Below are 17,532 nucleotides of genomic sequence, written 5' to 3'. Positions count from 1 at the left end.
AATCCAATTCTGTTCTTTGCTGTCCACTCCTATGTCCACTTTCCTATACATATATGCGAACACTCGGAAATAAAGCTGAGAGATGAGAGACAGAGATTTCCAAAACTTCCAAAAGATTTCCATTTCCAAATGGCTGAGAATAAATTAAAAAAAAATAAAAAAAAATATTCCAAATGGCTGAGAATATTAATGCCAAATTAACGAATCACACACCAGCACACATTGATGGTGAAAACAGGGTTAACTAGAATGGCCATCTCTTAATGGTGAAGAATCACTTTAAAAAAAAAATCCCACATCAGGATTGTCACCATAACAAATTGATTTGTCCTCATCACACACACAACCTGTCCACCAACTTTCATCCAAATCCGTCCATAACTTTTTGAGATATAGTGTTATACAGGATGTTCCAAAAAGAACTGGACAACTTTTGTTAATATATATTCAGTACCACTAATGGTACTGAAATATTCAGTACCACTAATGATACAACGATACCTTAGTTTTATATGATACAGACACTCAAAGGTTTCTTTATTTTCAGGTCTGGTGGTTTAATGTAAATGAAAATGGTGACTCCACAGGAGAAAGAGCTGTGTCAGTCGAATGGTTCATTGAGACAGGATCTGACACACACTTCATCGTAATTTCCGTACACGATATGGAAGGAATCCACCATGCGGACTAGTATGAGAGAGTGGTACATGAGGTTTAAGAAGACTGGAAGTTGTCAGAAACAAAAAAGTACCGGTCGACCAAGCACACATGTAGCAGACGTTGAACGAGTGCGTGGATCATTTCAACAAAGTCCCAGAAAATAAATCCGACAAGCATTGTAAAACACAATAAATCATAAATGCGACAAGCATCCAGAGAACTGGGACTACCAACCACCACTATACACATGATTTTTCATAAAATACTGAAGCTTTCTATAATGTACAGATATTCCTATAATGTACAGATTCTGCAGGAACTCAAAACAAATGATGGACCCAAATGCAAGGCGTTTGCCTTGGAAATGCTCAGTCACATGGAGGATGATGAAGATTACCTGAAAAAGGTCATGTTCACAGACAAAGCTTGCGTTCATGTGTCAGGGAAGGTCAACTGGTGCAATGTGAGGATCTGGAGCTCTGAAAACCCCCAGGTGGTCATTGAACACATACGCGACAGTCCAAAGGTCAATGTGTGGTGTGGCCTTCTTCATGAAAGTAATGATTTAAGAGGTCAGGAAGGGGAGGGGAGGAGAGTAGGGTTTAGACACAAATGAAGGGGTTTAATCATCATCATCGGTCCCGAATACATTCTTGCACTGATACCATACTCTTTCACTAAACATGTACTAATGGAATAACTAGGCTATATTACTTCCATTACTCCCTATTTCGTTCCCGTGACAATATTTAGGAAGCCTTTGTACAAATTAAAGACCGAGCAAATAAATAATGCAATAATAGGCCAGCTAATGGAAATGACAACCAGATTTACATGTGGTCATGTTGTGCCATTGTGAGTGAGCACTGAAATGGCATAAAACTAGGCAGGCTCGGTGGCATAATGGTTCCATCATCCGCTCTGAGTCTGGGACATCGGCGGTTTGAACCCCGGCCGCGTCATACCAAAACCTTTAAAAATGGTACGAACTGCTTCCTTGCTTGATGCTCAGCATTTAAAGGAAAGAGCACGGAAAACAAAACAAAATGTTGGTGGAAATGGGGAAGGAAAATTCCTCCTTGACTGCCCTGTTGAGTGTGGAGAGAAAATCAATTTTGTAAAGATGATCTCGCAAGTACCCAGAGTGCTCTGGGAAGTGATTTCACTTCCCCCAATCTCAGTGGCTGTGTATGTGTGAAAGTCGAGTCCAGTGTCATCTCATGTATCTGTCTGCATGCGTGCGTGATTTGTGTCACAGCTTCTCTATGAGCCTTGGACTGTTAAGAATATATATAATATACAGTCACGTGAAAAATTAAGTACACCCCATGTAAAATTTTGACTTTTTAAACATATTTCAACGTACAGCTATTTGATCTTCATTTCAACAATATTGATAGATAAAGGTGATATAACATAACAAATATCATGAAACATTTACATTTTGTAGTCCATTGTATAATTTAAATAAACATAAATGCAAATGTCGCATGTGGAAAAAGTAAGTACACCCCTACATTTATCACTACTTCAAATACCTAAAATTAGAATCAGGTGCACCAGTTCAGGTGCAAATGATTAGAACATCGTTAGAGAGGATCTTGGAGGAACCTGTCTTATTTAAACCTCAGACATTTAGTTTGGTTTGCTCTTTGTTGTTGAAGTTGGATTGTTGGATCTCGCGAGATCTTGGAGACGGCGGCAGGGATTTTCGAAGCTCCACACGGTCTCCACGTTTTTCGAAGTTAAGTCTGTTCACAATTGTATTTTGTCGAAACTGTATTTATCTTTCGGTGTGTGAAGTTATTGTGTGCAACTTTGGTTGTTTCTCGGTGTTTATCTTTCATAAATTGATCGTCTGTTTGCCGTGTCGTGTCTTGAGGCCTTGTACAGTGTGCACTGTACAACCTTGAGGCTTTGTTTTTCTCTCAGCGGTCCGTCTTTTGTGATCCAATAACTTTCGTTCTCTGTATTCCCAGGCTTTTCACCCAGAGCCTACTTCCTTGTGTAAATCTCAACTAAAAAAAAAACAAAAAAAAAAAAAAAAAAACATTTCCTTCTCTGTTCTCATTCGTTTATTCATTCTTATTCGTTCGTTCGTTCTTCGACCACGTGTTTCTCCCCCATTTCCCCAGATAGTTTTCACTCATTAACCTTCAATGTTTACACTTTCCCCTCAAGTTATGTATTCCGTCATATTTTATAACACCTTTTTCTTCTTCTTCTTTAAAAGGCTGCTTTCGACTTGCTCACCAAATCAATTCATCCCAAAAAAAATATCCATCTCCTATAGTGCCTTTTTTCTACATTCCCTAAACTCTCCTGCACTCCATCCTCCATCCAGCGTCCTTAAACGTATTTTTAACTCGAAGGTCACAAGAAACTCATTTTGCAATAAATGTTCGTTTCCCATAAATCGTACACTTTCAAAAATCCAATCTCACCCCTCCCCTCCAAATCTTCCCCATAACCCCTCCCCTCCAAATCTTCCCCATCACCCCTCCCCTCCAAATCTTCCCCATCACCCATCCCTTTCAAATCTCCCCCCTTGCCCCCTCCCTCCTAAACTACCCCCTCACCCCTCCCCGCCAAGACGCCCCCTCGCCCCTCCCCTCCTAGACTCCTGCCTCACCCCTCCCCTCCAAATCTCCCCCATATCCCATCCCTTTCAAATCCCTCCCCTTGCCCCTTCCCTCCCAAACTCCCCCCTCACCCCTCCCCTTCAAATCTCCCCACCCTCATTGCTTCTCAATTTCCCCCCTCTCACTGCCCCTCCTCAAAGCGTCCTCCCCGCTTCTTCCCCCTTCAAACTCTCACCTCCATCTCCCCCAACCTTCTGCCTCGCTCTTCCCCCTCCTCAAATAACACCTCATTGTGGCTCACCCAATCACCATCAAACCTTTTGTCCGCCCCATCCTTCCCTTTCTCCGAGCTATTCTGAAATCTCTGACACACCTTCAACAGCTCTCCCTACCTCTTCCACCTCTTCCACATCTTACCCTACCCCTCCTCCCCCCTGTTCTGTATCTGATGCTCCCCCTTCCTCTTCATTAACGGTATGGACCTCAAACATCCGGGGCCTTCGTTCAAACTTAACTGATCTCTCCATACAGGTTGCTTCTGTCAAACCAGACGTGATCTGCTTAACAGAAACTTTCCTCCTTTATGATGTCTCTGATTCCATAGTATCTCTCCCGGGCTACTCCCTCCTCCGGTATGATAGACCTGAGCCTCGTCCTGGAGGCGGGGTTGCTATCTTTATCAAAAACTCTCTTCCTCACTCGCCCTGCACTGCACTCTCTCCACCTCACCCCCAGGAATACCTCTGGCTACGGCTTCCCCTTCGCTCCCACCTCTTGTTCATATGTGTGTTGTACCGTCCACCAAACAGTGATGACTCAATCTACATCTCGCTGTCTGATGATATGGACCAACTTCTATCTACTCATCCCAACTCTCTCTTCCTCATATGTGGTGATTTCAACTGTCATCATGCCAGTTGGCTGGGTGTGGGTACCTCTCTCACCAGCCATGGCTCCTCAGCAAAGGACTTCTGCGACTCACTGGGACTGACACAATCTGTCAATTTCCCGACCCGGATCTCAGTCAACGGAACATCTTCTCTTCTGGACTTGGTTATGACTAACTTCCCTGAAAATGTCTGCTGCTCTTCTTCTGCTCCGATCGGATCATCTGATCATGTCCTTGTTAAAGTGGACATCTCTCTGACCATCCTCAGGGAGCCTGCTCAGCGTCGACGAGTCTGGCATTTCACTCAGGCCAACTGGCACGGTCTTCAAGCAGCCATCAATCATCTGGACTGGTCTCCCATCTCTACCACCTCTGACATCAACTCATCCTGGGAATTCTTCCAAAGTAAATTGCTCTCTCTCATGCACAGATTTATCCCATCTCGTCTTCAGTTGTCATACCCTTCCTCCCGTCCATGGTACACGGAATCTTGTGGTGAGGCTGTTGCCCAGAAACAACTTGCCTTCGTCTCCTGGAAAGCAAATCCAACGGAAGGAAATCTCATTTCCTTTCACAAAGCCCGAAACAAGTGTGTGTCCACCCTCAGGAGAGCCAGGAAACAATATCTCTCCGTTCTCAAGACCGAACTCTCTTATCTGTCTCCCTCTTCCAAATCCTGGTGGCGTCTGGTCAAATCCGTTTCTGGTGTTTGTTCCCCCTCCATCCCCTCCCTTACCTCAAACGGCTACACAGCTGACTCCGCACGTGAAAAAGCTGAATGCCTCAACTCTGTGTTTGCCTCTAAATCTTGTGTCCCAAACCCATCCCTCTCTGTACCCACCATACCCAGTCGTACCCTGCTGCTCCTGGACTCCGTGTCCTTTCCTCCTGACAAGGTGGAAAAGTTTCTGTCAACCCTCGACTCTGATTCTGCAACTGGACCCGACGGCATCAGCCCACGGGTCCTAAAATCCTGCTCTGCTGCTCTGTCTCACCCTCTCTCTGTTCTCTTCACCCTCTCTTTTGCTCAAGGTCAACTGCCATCTGCTTGGAAATCAGCCAACATCACCGCTTTGCACAAAAAAGGTGCAAAAACAGATCCTAGCAACTACAGACCAATCAGCCTTCTCCCAATTATCAGCAAAGTCATGGAATCCATCATTGCTTCGGATATGAAATCTTTCCTCTTCTCCAATGGCTTGATCTCTGATCATCAATTTGGTTTCAGACCAGGTCACTCTACTCTGGACATGCTGCTTCTGCTGTCTCAACAATGGATGGAGGTCCTCAATGCCAAACAGGAAATTAGAGCTGTCTCCCTCGACATATCACGTGCCTTCGACACGGTCTGGCACCCCGCTCTGCTCACCAAACTCTCCTCCTTTGGTATCCATGGAAATCTCCACGCATGGCTGGCGGACTTCCTCTCTAGTCGTCGTCAACGTGTGGCCCTGAATGGGTTTCTCTCATCTCCTCTTCCTGTTCAGGCTGGAGTTCCCCAAGGCAGTGTTCTGGGCCCCGTGCTTTTTCTGGTCTTCATCAATGATCTCTCTGACTCTCTCGAAAATCCTCTCTATCTCTTTGCTGATGACTCCACTCTCTGCCGCTCCATTCCTCTTCCCTCAGATCGGCAGTCTGCTGCCTCCTCACTCTCTGAAGACCTGGACAAAATCACAGACTGGTCAAACAAGTGGAACATGTCTTTCAATCCTGACAAATCTCACACTCTTACTATGTCTCTCCGAAAAGATCGACTGGACAACCCTCCCATCTACTTTCTCAACAATCCTCTCCAAGAAGTTCTGTCGCTCAAGATTTTGGGTCTCACTATCTGCCATGATCTTTCTTGGGAAAACCACATTTCCAAGCTGGCCTCCAAAGCCAGTCGCCGACTGGGCATCCTCCGTCGTGCGAAGTCCTTCCTCGGCACACCTGAGCTCCTCACCACATACAAGGCTTTCATCCGCAGCTCAATGGAATACTGTTCTCCCCTATGGGCCGGTGCTCCTGCCTCACACCTAGCTCGGCTTCACGCTGTTGAAACCAAAGCTTTCAGAATTATTGGAATCTCCCGCGATGAAGCTATCTCTGAGGGCCTTTCACTCACTCACCGCAGGCAGGTAGGTGGTCTTTCTGTCTTCTACCGACTCCTCTCCGGCCTTGCACCCCCAGCTCTCTCTGTGCTCTGTCCCCCAAATATTCCTACAGGTCGCACAAGATCTGCCAGCAACCCTCTGATGGTTAAACTGCCGAAATCTCGGCTCTCTGCTCACCTTCACTCTTTCATTCCTCTTTTCTCCCGCCTCTGGAACAAACTCCCTCACTCCCTTCAGTCCCACTCCTCCCTCCAGGTCTTTAAAACAGCTGTTCACCACCATCTCTTATCTTCCCCCATCCAAAACCTTGATCTTTTCTACCCCCGCTAATTCACCCCAGATCCACCTTGTTTGAAATTCAAACTTCTTTCCTGGAAGTCCTGGCAGTGTCCATATGTTTTATACCTCTCCCACCGCCCCCTTCCCACGCCCCCCCCCCCCCCCCAAGCCCTCGCCCTCTCTCAGATCTCTCGATGTCTCCATGTCTCTCGGTCACTGCTCTCAAATGTTGTGTTTGTGTCCTTCCCCCTCTCTCCCCATCTTGTCTACCGCTCCCTATGTTATATGTTTTATGTGTCGGTTTGTCTTTCTGTGTGATTAATGTTCGCTCTTTCACGAGCCTCGACCTTGTATACAAAAAAAAAAAAAAAAAAAAAAAAAAGTGTGCGGCGTCACCATGCCCAGATCAAAAGAGCTCTCTGAGGCCTTCAGAAAGAAGGTTATAGATGCCTACGAGTCTGGGAAGGGATTTAAAAAGATCTCCAAACAATTTGAAATCAATGATTCGACTGTCCGGAAGATCATCTACAAGTGGAGAAGATTCCAAACAACTGCCAACTTGTTCAGGCCAGGCCGCCCCAGCAAGTTCAGCCCGAGAGCAGACCGCAAGATGCTGAAAGAAGTCTTTAAGAACCACAGAATGTCATCACGGGACCTACAGGTAGCTCTTGCCACTGTTGATGTCAAAGTGCACGAGTCCAGCATTAGAAAGAGGCTGCACAAATTTGATCTACATGGGAGGTGTGCCAGGAGGAAACCTTTGCTGTCCAGAAAGAACATCAGGGCAAGACTAAAGTTTGCCAATGAACACCTAGGCAAAAACCAGCACTTCTGGAACTATGTGCTCTGGACAGATGAGTCAAAGGTAGAGCTATTTGGCCACTGTACCAGAAGACATGTTTGGCGAAAACCAAAGACAGCATTTGACCACAAGAACCTGATACCAACTGTAAAGCATGGTGGTGGAAATATGGTTTGGGGCAGCTTTGCTGCATCAGGGCCTCTGTGAATTCTTAATTGTACCAGAGGGTGCTTGAGGATAATGTGAGGCCATCTGTCGGAAAGTTGAAGCTCAACCGAAGGTGGACCTTGCAATATGACAATGACCCTAAACATACCAGTAAATCCACCAAGGAATGGCTGAAAAGAAAGAAATGGAGGGTTCTGTAATGGCCAAGTCAAAGCCCGGATCTAAATCCCATCGAGATGTTGTGGGGTGATTTGAAACGAGCTGTGCATGCAAGAAACCCCTCAAACATGGTACAGCTGAAATAATTCTGCATGGAGGAGTGGGCAAAAAATTCTCCCAGTCGATGTCAGAGACTGGTAGACAGTTATAAGAAACGCCTACTTGAGGTTGTTTCTGCCAAAGGGGGCAATACCACCCACCTATTAGAACCAAGGGTGTACTTACTTTTTCCACATGTGAAATTTGCATTTATGTTTATTTAAATTATACAATGGACTACAAAATGTAAATGTTTCATGATATTTGATATATTATATCAAATTTATCTTTCAATATTGTTGAAATGAAGATCAAAGAGCTGTATGTTGAAATATGTTGAAAAAGTCAAAACTTTACATGGGACGTACTTACTTTTTCACGTGACTGTGTATATCTGTGTATATATATATCCACCAACTAAAACACACCTGACCAAGGTGGATATATATATATATATATATATATATATATATATATATATATATATATATATATATATATATATCTATATATATATATATATATATTTCGACCCACACACACGTTACAGAGGCACAGGCTTGCTTTAAATGAGGATAATGACTGTACATGAGTTGTTGTGTTGTGATAATTTACACCAATCATAATGCAAACATTTAGCCTGGTGTTGGCTTAGCGGTTAGGGTGCCGGCATGGGATCCTTGGATCCTGGGTTCGAATCCCGGTCGATCGCTGAATTAACACCAGGGGGGTTGACTCAGCCTGTTATCCTTCCGCGGTCGGCAAATTGAGTACCAGTTCACTGGTAGTTCCCTGTGTGGCGCAATAGGCAACTAACAGGGTTGGCGGCAGGAAGGGCGTCTGGCCTTAAAACATTGCTTCAAAAAGGGGAGCAAGGTGCCCGAAAAAGACCAAACCCTGCTCTGCGGGGAAAAATGGCCTCTAAGGGTGGTTCTTTGTCTTTCAATATTGTTGAAATGAAGATCAAATAGCTGTATGTTGTGTTACAGATTCGTCACTTCCGTTGTATTCGTCACTTCCGTTGTTGTGGTTTTCATCCACTGTAAACATTTTTGATTCCATGTACTATTATTGTTGTCATTTAAGGGAAATATAGATTACTATTTTCAAAAGGTAAAAAAGTTAATGTTTTAAATGAAACCGGAACCGGACGACGATGACGAGGAAGAGGAGGAGGAGGAGAAGGCGGAGCGAGTGAGTCGGACAAGAAGCCGAGCTGTTTCGAGGTCTGGAGCGAACGATTGGCGAACGAGGGTCACGAGTGAACTTTGGGTTTCCCGGGAAGGGGATTCCTGCGACAGAGTTGTCATCGCTGTGACAGATAAACCTGCGTGACAGGTTTTGCGGTTGATTCCGGAGAGAATCATCAGAGTGCCGTTACGCCACGAGAACGGGCCGTCTGCCATTTTGACTCGTGCGCTTTGCGCATCGCTCAAGGTTTTTCACTTCGCTTCAACCATTTTCACCGCACCCAGACGTTAATTTGGTGTGTGTGTGTGTAACGTGGCTTTTGAGTGGGAAATCTGCGGTTTGCCGATTTAGAGCCGTCAAACGTCCATACCTGAAGGTGTGATTTCCCCGTCGCTTCTCGAGGCCACCTTCGCCCATCTTTGGCAGTGTAACTGCCAACCCAACGGGATTCTGGTCTCGATACGACATCGTACGGACGATCACTGGAGTGGATCGACTTTGGCTTGAAGCCGGAAGCAACTTTGGCTCGAAGCCGGGAAAGAGACATTGGGGATGTTCTTTTCGCTCACTTGGAGCACAGTGAGTTATATATTACGAAACTGATGGTACCATCATAGGAATGATATATATTGATTGTACTTTTGATTAATATTGTTACTGTACCGTTATTCTTGTGTGACCTGAATACAATACTTGTTTGTTGGTAACAATTGGTGTGGTTTCACCATTGATCCTTGGCATACAGAATAACACGTCTTTCTGCCGTGACTCCTCTCGGGGCTCGGAGGTACACCATGACCGGGGTTTGGGGAGGAGCACGTAACAGTTGAAATATGTTGGAAAAAGTCAAAACTTTACATGGGGTGTATTTACTTTTTCACGTGACTGTATATGCACGCGCGCGCACACACACACACACACACACGCACACACACACACACACACACACACACACACACACACACACACACACACATGACCAAAAGTGTGTGGACACCCAAACATCACACATCTCATTCTGAAATCATGGACATTAATATGGAGTTGGTCCCCCCCCCCCCACCCCTTTGCTGCTATAACAGCCTCCACTCTTCTGGGAAGGCTTTCCACTAGATGTTGGAACATTGCTGTGGGGATTTGCTTTCATTCAGCCACAAGAGCATTAGTGAGGTCGGGCACTGATGTTGGGTGATTAGGCCTGACACAGTCGGCATTCCAATTCATCCCAAATGTGTTCGATGGGGTTGAAGTCAGGGCTCTGTGCAGACCAGTCAAGTTCTTCCACACCGATCTCAACAAACCATTTCTGTACGGACCTTGCTTTGTGCACGGGGGCATTGTCATGCTGAAACAGGAAAGGGCCTTCCCCAAACTGTTGCCATAAAGTTGGAAGCACACAATCGTCTAGAATGTCATTGTATGCTTTGGCGTTGATTTCCCTTCACTGGAACTAAGGGGCCCAGCTCGAACCATGAAAAACAGCCCCATACCATTATTCTTCCTCCACCACAGTTTGCACCATGCATTTGGGCAGGTAGCGTTCTCCTAGCATCCACCAAACCTAGATTCGTCCGTCGGACTGCCAGATGGTGAGGCGTCATTCATCACTCCAGAGAACGCGTTTCCACTGCTCCAGAGTTCAATGGCGGCGAGCTTTACACCACTCCAGCCAACGCTTGGCATTGCGCATGGTTATGTTAGGCTTGTGTGCGGCTAATCAGCCATGGAAATCCATTTCATGAAGCTCCCGACGAACAGTTGTTGTGTTGACGTTACTTCCAGAGGCAGTTTGGAACTCGGTAGTGAGTGTTGCAACCAAAGACAGACGATTTTTACGCTCTTCAGCACTCGGCGATCCCGTTCTGTGAGCTTCTGTGGCCGACCACTTTGCGGCTGAGCTGTTGTTTCTCCTAGACGTTTCCATTTCACAATAACAGCACTTGGTTGACCGGGGCAGCTCTAGCAGGGCAGATATTTGATGAACTGACTTGTTGGAAAGGTGGCATCCGAGGTGCCACGTTGAAAGTCACTGAGCTCTTCAGTATGGCCCATTCTTCTGCCAATGTTTGTCTATGGACATTGCATGGCTGTGTGCTTGATTTTATATACCTGTCAGCAATGGGAGTGGCTGAAATAGTCGAATCCACCAATTAGAAGGGGTGTCCACATACTTTTGGTTATGTAGTGTATATCCATCAGTTGTGATTTGTGATGGAGCAAAATCATTTCCAAAACTAGTTATTTGCAGAATTTTGTTTTTTCAAAATACCTTGCTTAGCCCAGTCCAGCACAATGAAGAGAAAATAGTTCAACATTTCTTATTTATACCACAGGAGGAGAATGTGATTGTCTTTCTAAACATATTTCACTGATTGTACATGCTTGCAGGGACTGGCTGAGGCAGCTTCGTTTACACCAACCGAAGGGATGAAAATCGAAGGATACAAGCGCATCACATTGGCACAAGCTAGACTTGGCACATCCCGTAAGCAAACATCATCTTGTGGTGTTTAGAAGATGGCAACCTTGTGGGTTTGATATCCTGAACAATTGACCGATCGTTGTGCCAAGCAATCGATTTTGCTATTATTCATTGCAGTTCATCGCCCAGTGCGTGTGTATGCCGATGGCATTTTTGACCTTTTTCACTTTGGACACGCCAGGGCGCTGATGCAAGCGAAGAGCCTTTTCCCAAACACTTATCTGATTGTTGGGGGTGAGTGTCTTGCACCTCAGTTGCTATATTTTGTTGTCATTTGAAAACCTTGGCTTTTGAACCTGCAAGGTGGCCCTGATACATTTGATCTTGCGATTGAGTTGCGTCCTTTTTGAAGTGAGCAGTGACGGATTAACTCACAAGTGCAAAGGATGGACAGTGATGACAGAGGATGAGAGGTACGAGGCAGTGAGACACTGTCGCTATGTGGATGAGGTGTTGCGGAATGCACCCTGGACCATCACCCCAGAATTTCTTGAGAAGCATCAGGTGAGCATTAAACTTTATCCATTTCTTTGATTGCTTTGAGGTTTAAACCCATGCTGTCCTTTGCTCATTGTGGTGGAATCTGATGCTTTGCAGATTGACTTTGTGGCACATGATGATCTTCCTTACTCAGGAGCTGGTACAGATGACATCTACAAAGACATCAAAGCAGCAGGTAAGCCACACAGTAGCCCACAAAAAGTACAATTCCAAGCTCATCGTTTCTGGCTCCTACACAAGGCAGCAAATGTGTGTAGGTCTGGGTGATCTAATGATCTAGATACAAGCCAACTGGATGCTTGTGCTGGCGAGTCAGCAAATGCAGGATCATGAGTTCTACACGTGGTGCAAAACTAATCTTTATGAAGACTTGAGTCTGTCTGTTTTGGCGAAAAAAAATATTGACAATTAATTTTCTCAAACTAATGTTGATAGAGGTGGAGTGACGTGGTGAAGGTGAAGTTACATTTTATGGTTGAGGTCTTATTTTTACATCTTCTGCTAGCCCATCACTGGCACGCATTCCTCTCTCAACATTAGGTTGAGAACGATTATATTTGCCATTAGTTCTGCCAATGCATAAAGATTGTTGAATGCAACGAGGGTTTTATCTGCATCAAAGCTTGTTGTGCAAATATAAAGTTAGATCTCAAATATCAAGTTGTGGTTATGACTTATAATAACAGTGAGGATTTAGGGTGGAGCAAGGTGGATTATCCTTTATGAGTAGAGAGTAAAGAATACGTTATTCACGGTGTACATTTATTAACAAGAGAAAAATGACCACAGTGTGGTCACCAGCTGCGATGTGTAGAATCATGAGGATATCCGTTGCAATATGCGTTACCAAATTCGGCCAGTCATTAAATTATACACATGCACTGGCGTCTTTTTGTCTTTCACTTAAATTTATTCTGGTTTCTTCAAACAAATCGCGATTTTAGTCCGCGATGTTCTTGCCTCATACCAACGCACGTCCGAGTGTATGCGCATGCGCTATTCAAAAAGGTACCCCAACAACAACGCGGTCCTCTCATAGAGCTGCTCGTCACAGCTAAAAACCTCTGATATATTTATGTTTTGAGCTGAGAGAAATAATAGTGTGGAAAAAGAAAAGTAATTTTATGGAACTAAAAAGTACAGGGTGTTCCTAAGTTATCTTTTCTATTTTGAATGTAAAAGAATAAATAAACTAGAGCGAAGTCGATGGCTCGCCATCGCAAATCCTCATGCTGCCCACCTAAAGCGAAGTTTTACCAGGAATGACCCAATATCAAATTTTGAGTTTAAAATGTTTTCCCCGTTTTGGCCCCTGTGGCCCTAAGGGGCATGACCGGTGGTCAAATCCCCTGTGACCGGTGGTTAAATCCCCCAAATATTGTTACATATTTCATGCATCCCTCAATGTTGATTGCATATACAAAATTTCAATTCAAAATCCTTGTTCTGTTGAGTGGGGATATAAAAATGTGCCCGTAATTGCATTTTTCGATCTTTGACTTTTGGACCCCACCCCCGGGGTGCCATGTGGTGATCATAACTTCCAAGTTTGGTAAATTTCTGCCCAACCATTTAGGAGGAGATAGCATGATGGACAGAGAGTCAGACAGACAGACGGAGCCGATTACAATATCCCCCGGATTTTTTTTCTTTCAAAAAATGTGGGGGAAATAATATACAACTTTCAGAAAGTATTCACACCCCTTGGCTTTTTCACATTTTGTTGTGTTACAGCCCGATTTTAATATTGATTACATTGCGATTTTTTTTTTGTCACTGATCCACACAATGCCCCATAATGTCAGTGGAATTTCTTTTTTTTTGAATTTTTCCAATATAACTAAAGATGAAATGCAGTAATATCTAATTTACCTAAGTATTCCACCCCCTGAGTCAATACTTCGTAAAAGCACCTTTGCAACGATTACAGGTTTCACGTGCCTTCTTCTTAGGTATGTCTGTATCAGCTTTGCACATCTGGATTTGGGGAGTTTCTCTCATTATTCCTTGCAGATTTGGTCAAGTTCTGTTAAGCTGGATGGGGAGCATCGGTGAACAATCGTCAAGTCTTTCCACAGATATTATCGATGTGATTCAAGTCTGGGCTTTGGCTGGACCACTCAAGGACTTTTATGTTATTGTTCTGAAGCCATTCCAGTGTTGCTTTGGCTGTATGCTTGGGGTCATTGTCCTGTTGGAATGTAAATCTTTGCCACATTCTTAAGGTCTTATGCACTCTCAAGCAGGTTCTCCTCAAGGATTTGCCTGTATTTGGCTCCATTCATTGTTCCCTCTATCCTTACAAGTTTCCCAGTCCCTGCCACTGAGAAGCATCCCCATAGCATGATGTTTCTGCCACCACCATGCTTCACGGTTGGGATGGTGTTAGATGGATGATGAGCTGTGCTTGTTTTTCTGCCAGATGTAGCGCTTTGCATTCAGGCCAAAGAGTTCATTTTTTCGTCTCATCAGAACACATAATTTTTTGATGCATACTCTGAGTCTTTCACGTGCCTTTTTGCAAACTCCAGGCGTGCTGTCATATGCCTATTTCTCCAGAGTGCCTTCCGTCTGGCCACTCCCATGAATCCGAGATTTGTGAAGTGCTATAGAGACTGTTGTCCATCTGGCAGGTTCTTCCATCTCAGCCAAGGAACTCTGTATTTCTGTCAGTGGTCATTGGATTCTTTGTCATCTCCCTGATCAAGGTTCTTCTTGCCCAGTTGCTCAGTTTGGTCTGACGGCCAACTCTAGGAAGAGTCTGGATAGTTCCATATTCTTTCCATTTCCTAATGCTGGAGCTCACTGTGCTTTCGGGAAATTTCAACACTAGAAATTGTTTTATCCCCCTCCTCAGATCTATGCTTCCTCACAATTGTATCTCAGAGTTTTACGGCCAGTTTCTTGGACTTCATGGTAGAGTTTCTGCTCTGACATGCACTGTCAACTGTGGGACCTTATATAAAAAGGTGTGTTTCTTTCTAAATCATGTCCAATCAATTGAATTGACCAGATGGACTCCAATCAAGTTGTTGAGACATCTCAAGGATGATCAAAGGAAATTGGATGCACTTGATCTCAATTTAGAACATCATAGCAAAGGGGTTGAATACTTATTGACTCAAGACATTTCAGCCTTTCATTTTTAATTATTTTGTAAAAAAAAATCGAAAAAAAAATATTCCACTTTGACATTATGGGGTACTATGTGTAGATCATCGACAAAAAAAATCTCATTTTAATACATTATCTTAAATTTCAGGCTGTAACACAATAAAATGTGAAAAATTCGAGGGGTGCGAATACTTTCTGAAGGCACTGCATGCAGTTTGCACCATGTTGTAGCCCAACTCAAAGGATTCTTATTTGCACTGTTTTCTTTCAGGTGTCTCTCCAGTGTGTATAGCAACCCTGGAAATTGTTGTGACTTGCAAAAACATCTGCAAAATGTGTGACTGTGGACATGTTGTGGCGTACTTGGACTGAAATTGAATATCGGACGTTCTGAGTGTCACTTAATGGTGCAGATGAGGAAGTCTATTGACATGTTAAGAAAAACTTTGCGTTGGGCTACAAGGTGGGGCAAAGTGCATGTTTGTATGTCTTAGTTATTTTTTATTTGCATAAAAAATGGGAAAGAGAAATTTGGAATAATCTTTACATATGATTTTATCAGGATTTTGAAAGCTGTATAAACTTTTTTCCTTTAAATGAAAAATGCCGATTTGGTGACTCAAGGTGTACATGTGTCAGTATAGTTGCTATAAACAGAGGATTCACTGAAGTATGCAGTCTGTGCTACATTTTGTTTTTTTGCTGTTAGGCTATTTGTCAGAGGTTTATGCATTCTTGCCATGCCACAGATTTTTTTTTGTTTTTAAGATGGCTTTCTCAATGTTTGTGCAAAACACTCGGCCTGTTGCCCAGGCCATCGGGTCTTGTTTATGGCTCGCATCTTTAATAATACGCCTTACTGCCCTTTATATTGGCCTACATAATAACCACACATTCATGCACTTGTGGCCCTGTAGGAATGTTTGCACCAACCCAGCGCACGGATGGCATATCCACGTCTGATCTTATCACGCGCATTGTTCGGGATTATGACGTGTATATACGGAGGAACCTGCAGCGTGGATACTCAGCCAAAGAACTTAATGTGGGTTTCATTAAGGTGAGATGCACTCTTCTTCTCCCCCCCCCCCCCCAACTGTTCCCCGCGTGTAATATTCTTCCTCGTAGTGAGTCGTACCTTTTCTTTCATTGTAATTTGTTTCATTCCACATCCCTTTTCATCAAAGTTTGAATTTGGTCTGCCAGGCTTTCAGTGACTTGGTTTTAAGGAGCATGCCATCATGCTCGTCATTTTTATTTTTATTTTTTTTGTCTAGGAGCGTTATTGATCACGTGCCTGGGAACATATTTGGGTAAATGTGTAACCACTAAAAGTTAGCAAAAACTGGTATAGAAAACCTCCCTTTTTTCCACCCTGCAACGCATGAGAGCATTCAGTTATTTATATCATGGATACTTTCGATTTGCAAACTAATTTTCCCATGGGGGTAGAAAATGCACATGTTTACGCATGCTGAAGTACATTGGGGAAGCGGTGACGTGGGCTACGCAAGCACTATACAGTTTACTGACGCAAATTCAATTGTTGTCATGCACCATAAGTTGGTGTTGCCGAAGCAGACACTTGGCTACAATCATGGTCGGGTTGCCATTCTGGCTCAGGAAGTCAGGCCAGGAATTTGGAATTTTGCCAGGGTGCCTGTGTTAACTTGCCTACTCTTCACGAAGGACACCGTGGGATCTTTAACGACCACCAACTAATGGTGGCAGACAGGACGTTCAGTTTAACGTCCATCCGAGGGTCCGAAAATTGGTCCGAATACATAAATTGAAGTGGTAGCCCATAGAGTGTGGCCCTTGGCATTTGCTGACCCTGGGCATGAAGATCCAGCCAGAGGTGAGTGCGTCCATGGTCTTTTTATAGAGATGGCTGGTTCAGACAGTTTATAGCTCTGCCGAGATTCAAACCCAGGTTAGACAGCTTAGAGCCTAGTGTGCTTACCTCAAGGCCATCCTGCCACCCAAAATGCAATCACTTTTGCAAAAAAATTCAGGAGATCGATATTGGCAAGAGTGATTACACTCGCAAAAAACCCCCAAAACTCCCAGCAGAGTGACTGGTAGCTCTTCCACATTTTATAATAATGAGTCTTATGGACATTAGTCAGCTAAATATATCTGTCAAAGTGCTGCTTGCTATGGGAGGGTTGTTCCTGCTGGTATAGAAACAGGAATGGTAGGTTTTCTACGCGATATTTAATACAATGCCCTGATGTATTGTCATTAATGTAGTTCATCTGTATAGTAAGAAAGAAATGGTCACAGAACCAGGAAATAAAAAGTACGTGAATGAGTGGGCAAAAAGTATTCCAATACTAAAATGCCAGAAAATAAATCGCATTTATTTATTGTAAAGAACATACGCCTCTACATCAACGCTAATTTAATGATGAAGCAAGAGTTTGGCATAAAAATGAATCGTACACGTATTTTTTTATTTGGGTTTGTTTTGTTTGTCTGGTTGTCTGCACATAATGTACTAATGTAGG

General features: G+C 43.9%; 1 protein-coding gene across 3 annotated transcripts in view; it reads left to right on the top strand.

Moving 5' to 3' along the window:
- LOC137429876 (choline-phosphate cytidylyltransferase A) overlaps positions 1 to 17,532 on the top strand; it is a 45,362-nt gene that overhangs the window by 13,560 nt on the left and 14,270 nt on the right. For 2 of the 3 annotated variants that reach the window (XM_068120220.2, XM_078778620.1), the window contains exons 2-6: positions 11,314 to 11,410; positions 11,525 to 11,641; positions 11,760 to 11,911; positions 12,005 to 12,083; positions 15,940 to 16,082. In XM_068120220.2, coding sequence (XP_067976321.2) covers positions 11,314 to 11,410; positions 11,525 to 11,641; positions 11,760 to 11,911; positions 12,005 to 12,083; positions 15,940 to 16,082 — 588 coding nt within the window. Of the gene's footprint in view, positions 1 to 8,703; positions 9,505 to 11,313; positions 11,411 to 11,524; positions 11,642 to 11,759; positions 11,912 to 12,004; positions 12,084 to 15,939; positions 16,083 to 17,532 lie in introns of those variants that run through there. The other variant, XM_068120229.2, reaches the window with a different exon arrangement.

Source organism: Myxine glutinosa, chromosome 1 (assembly GCF_964187855.1).
Source record: "Myxine glutinosa chromosome 1, kmMyxGlut1.1, whole genome shotgun sequence".
In the NCBI taxonomy this organism is placed as follows: domain Eukaryota; kingdom Metazoa; phylum Chordata; class Myxini; order Myxiniformes; family Myxinidae; genus Myxine; species Myxine glutinosa.
This window is presented reverse-complemented; position numbering and strand designations above follow the sequence as displayed.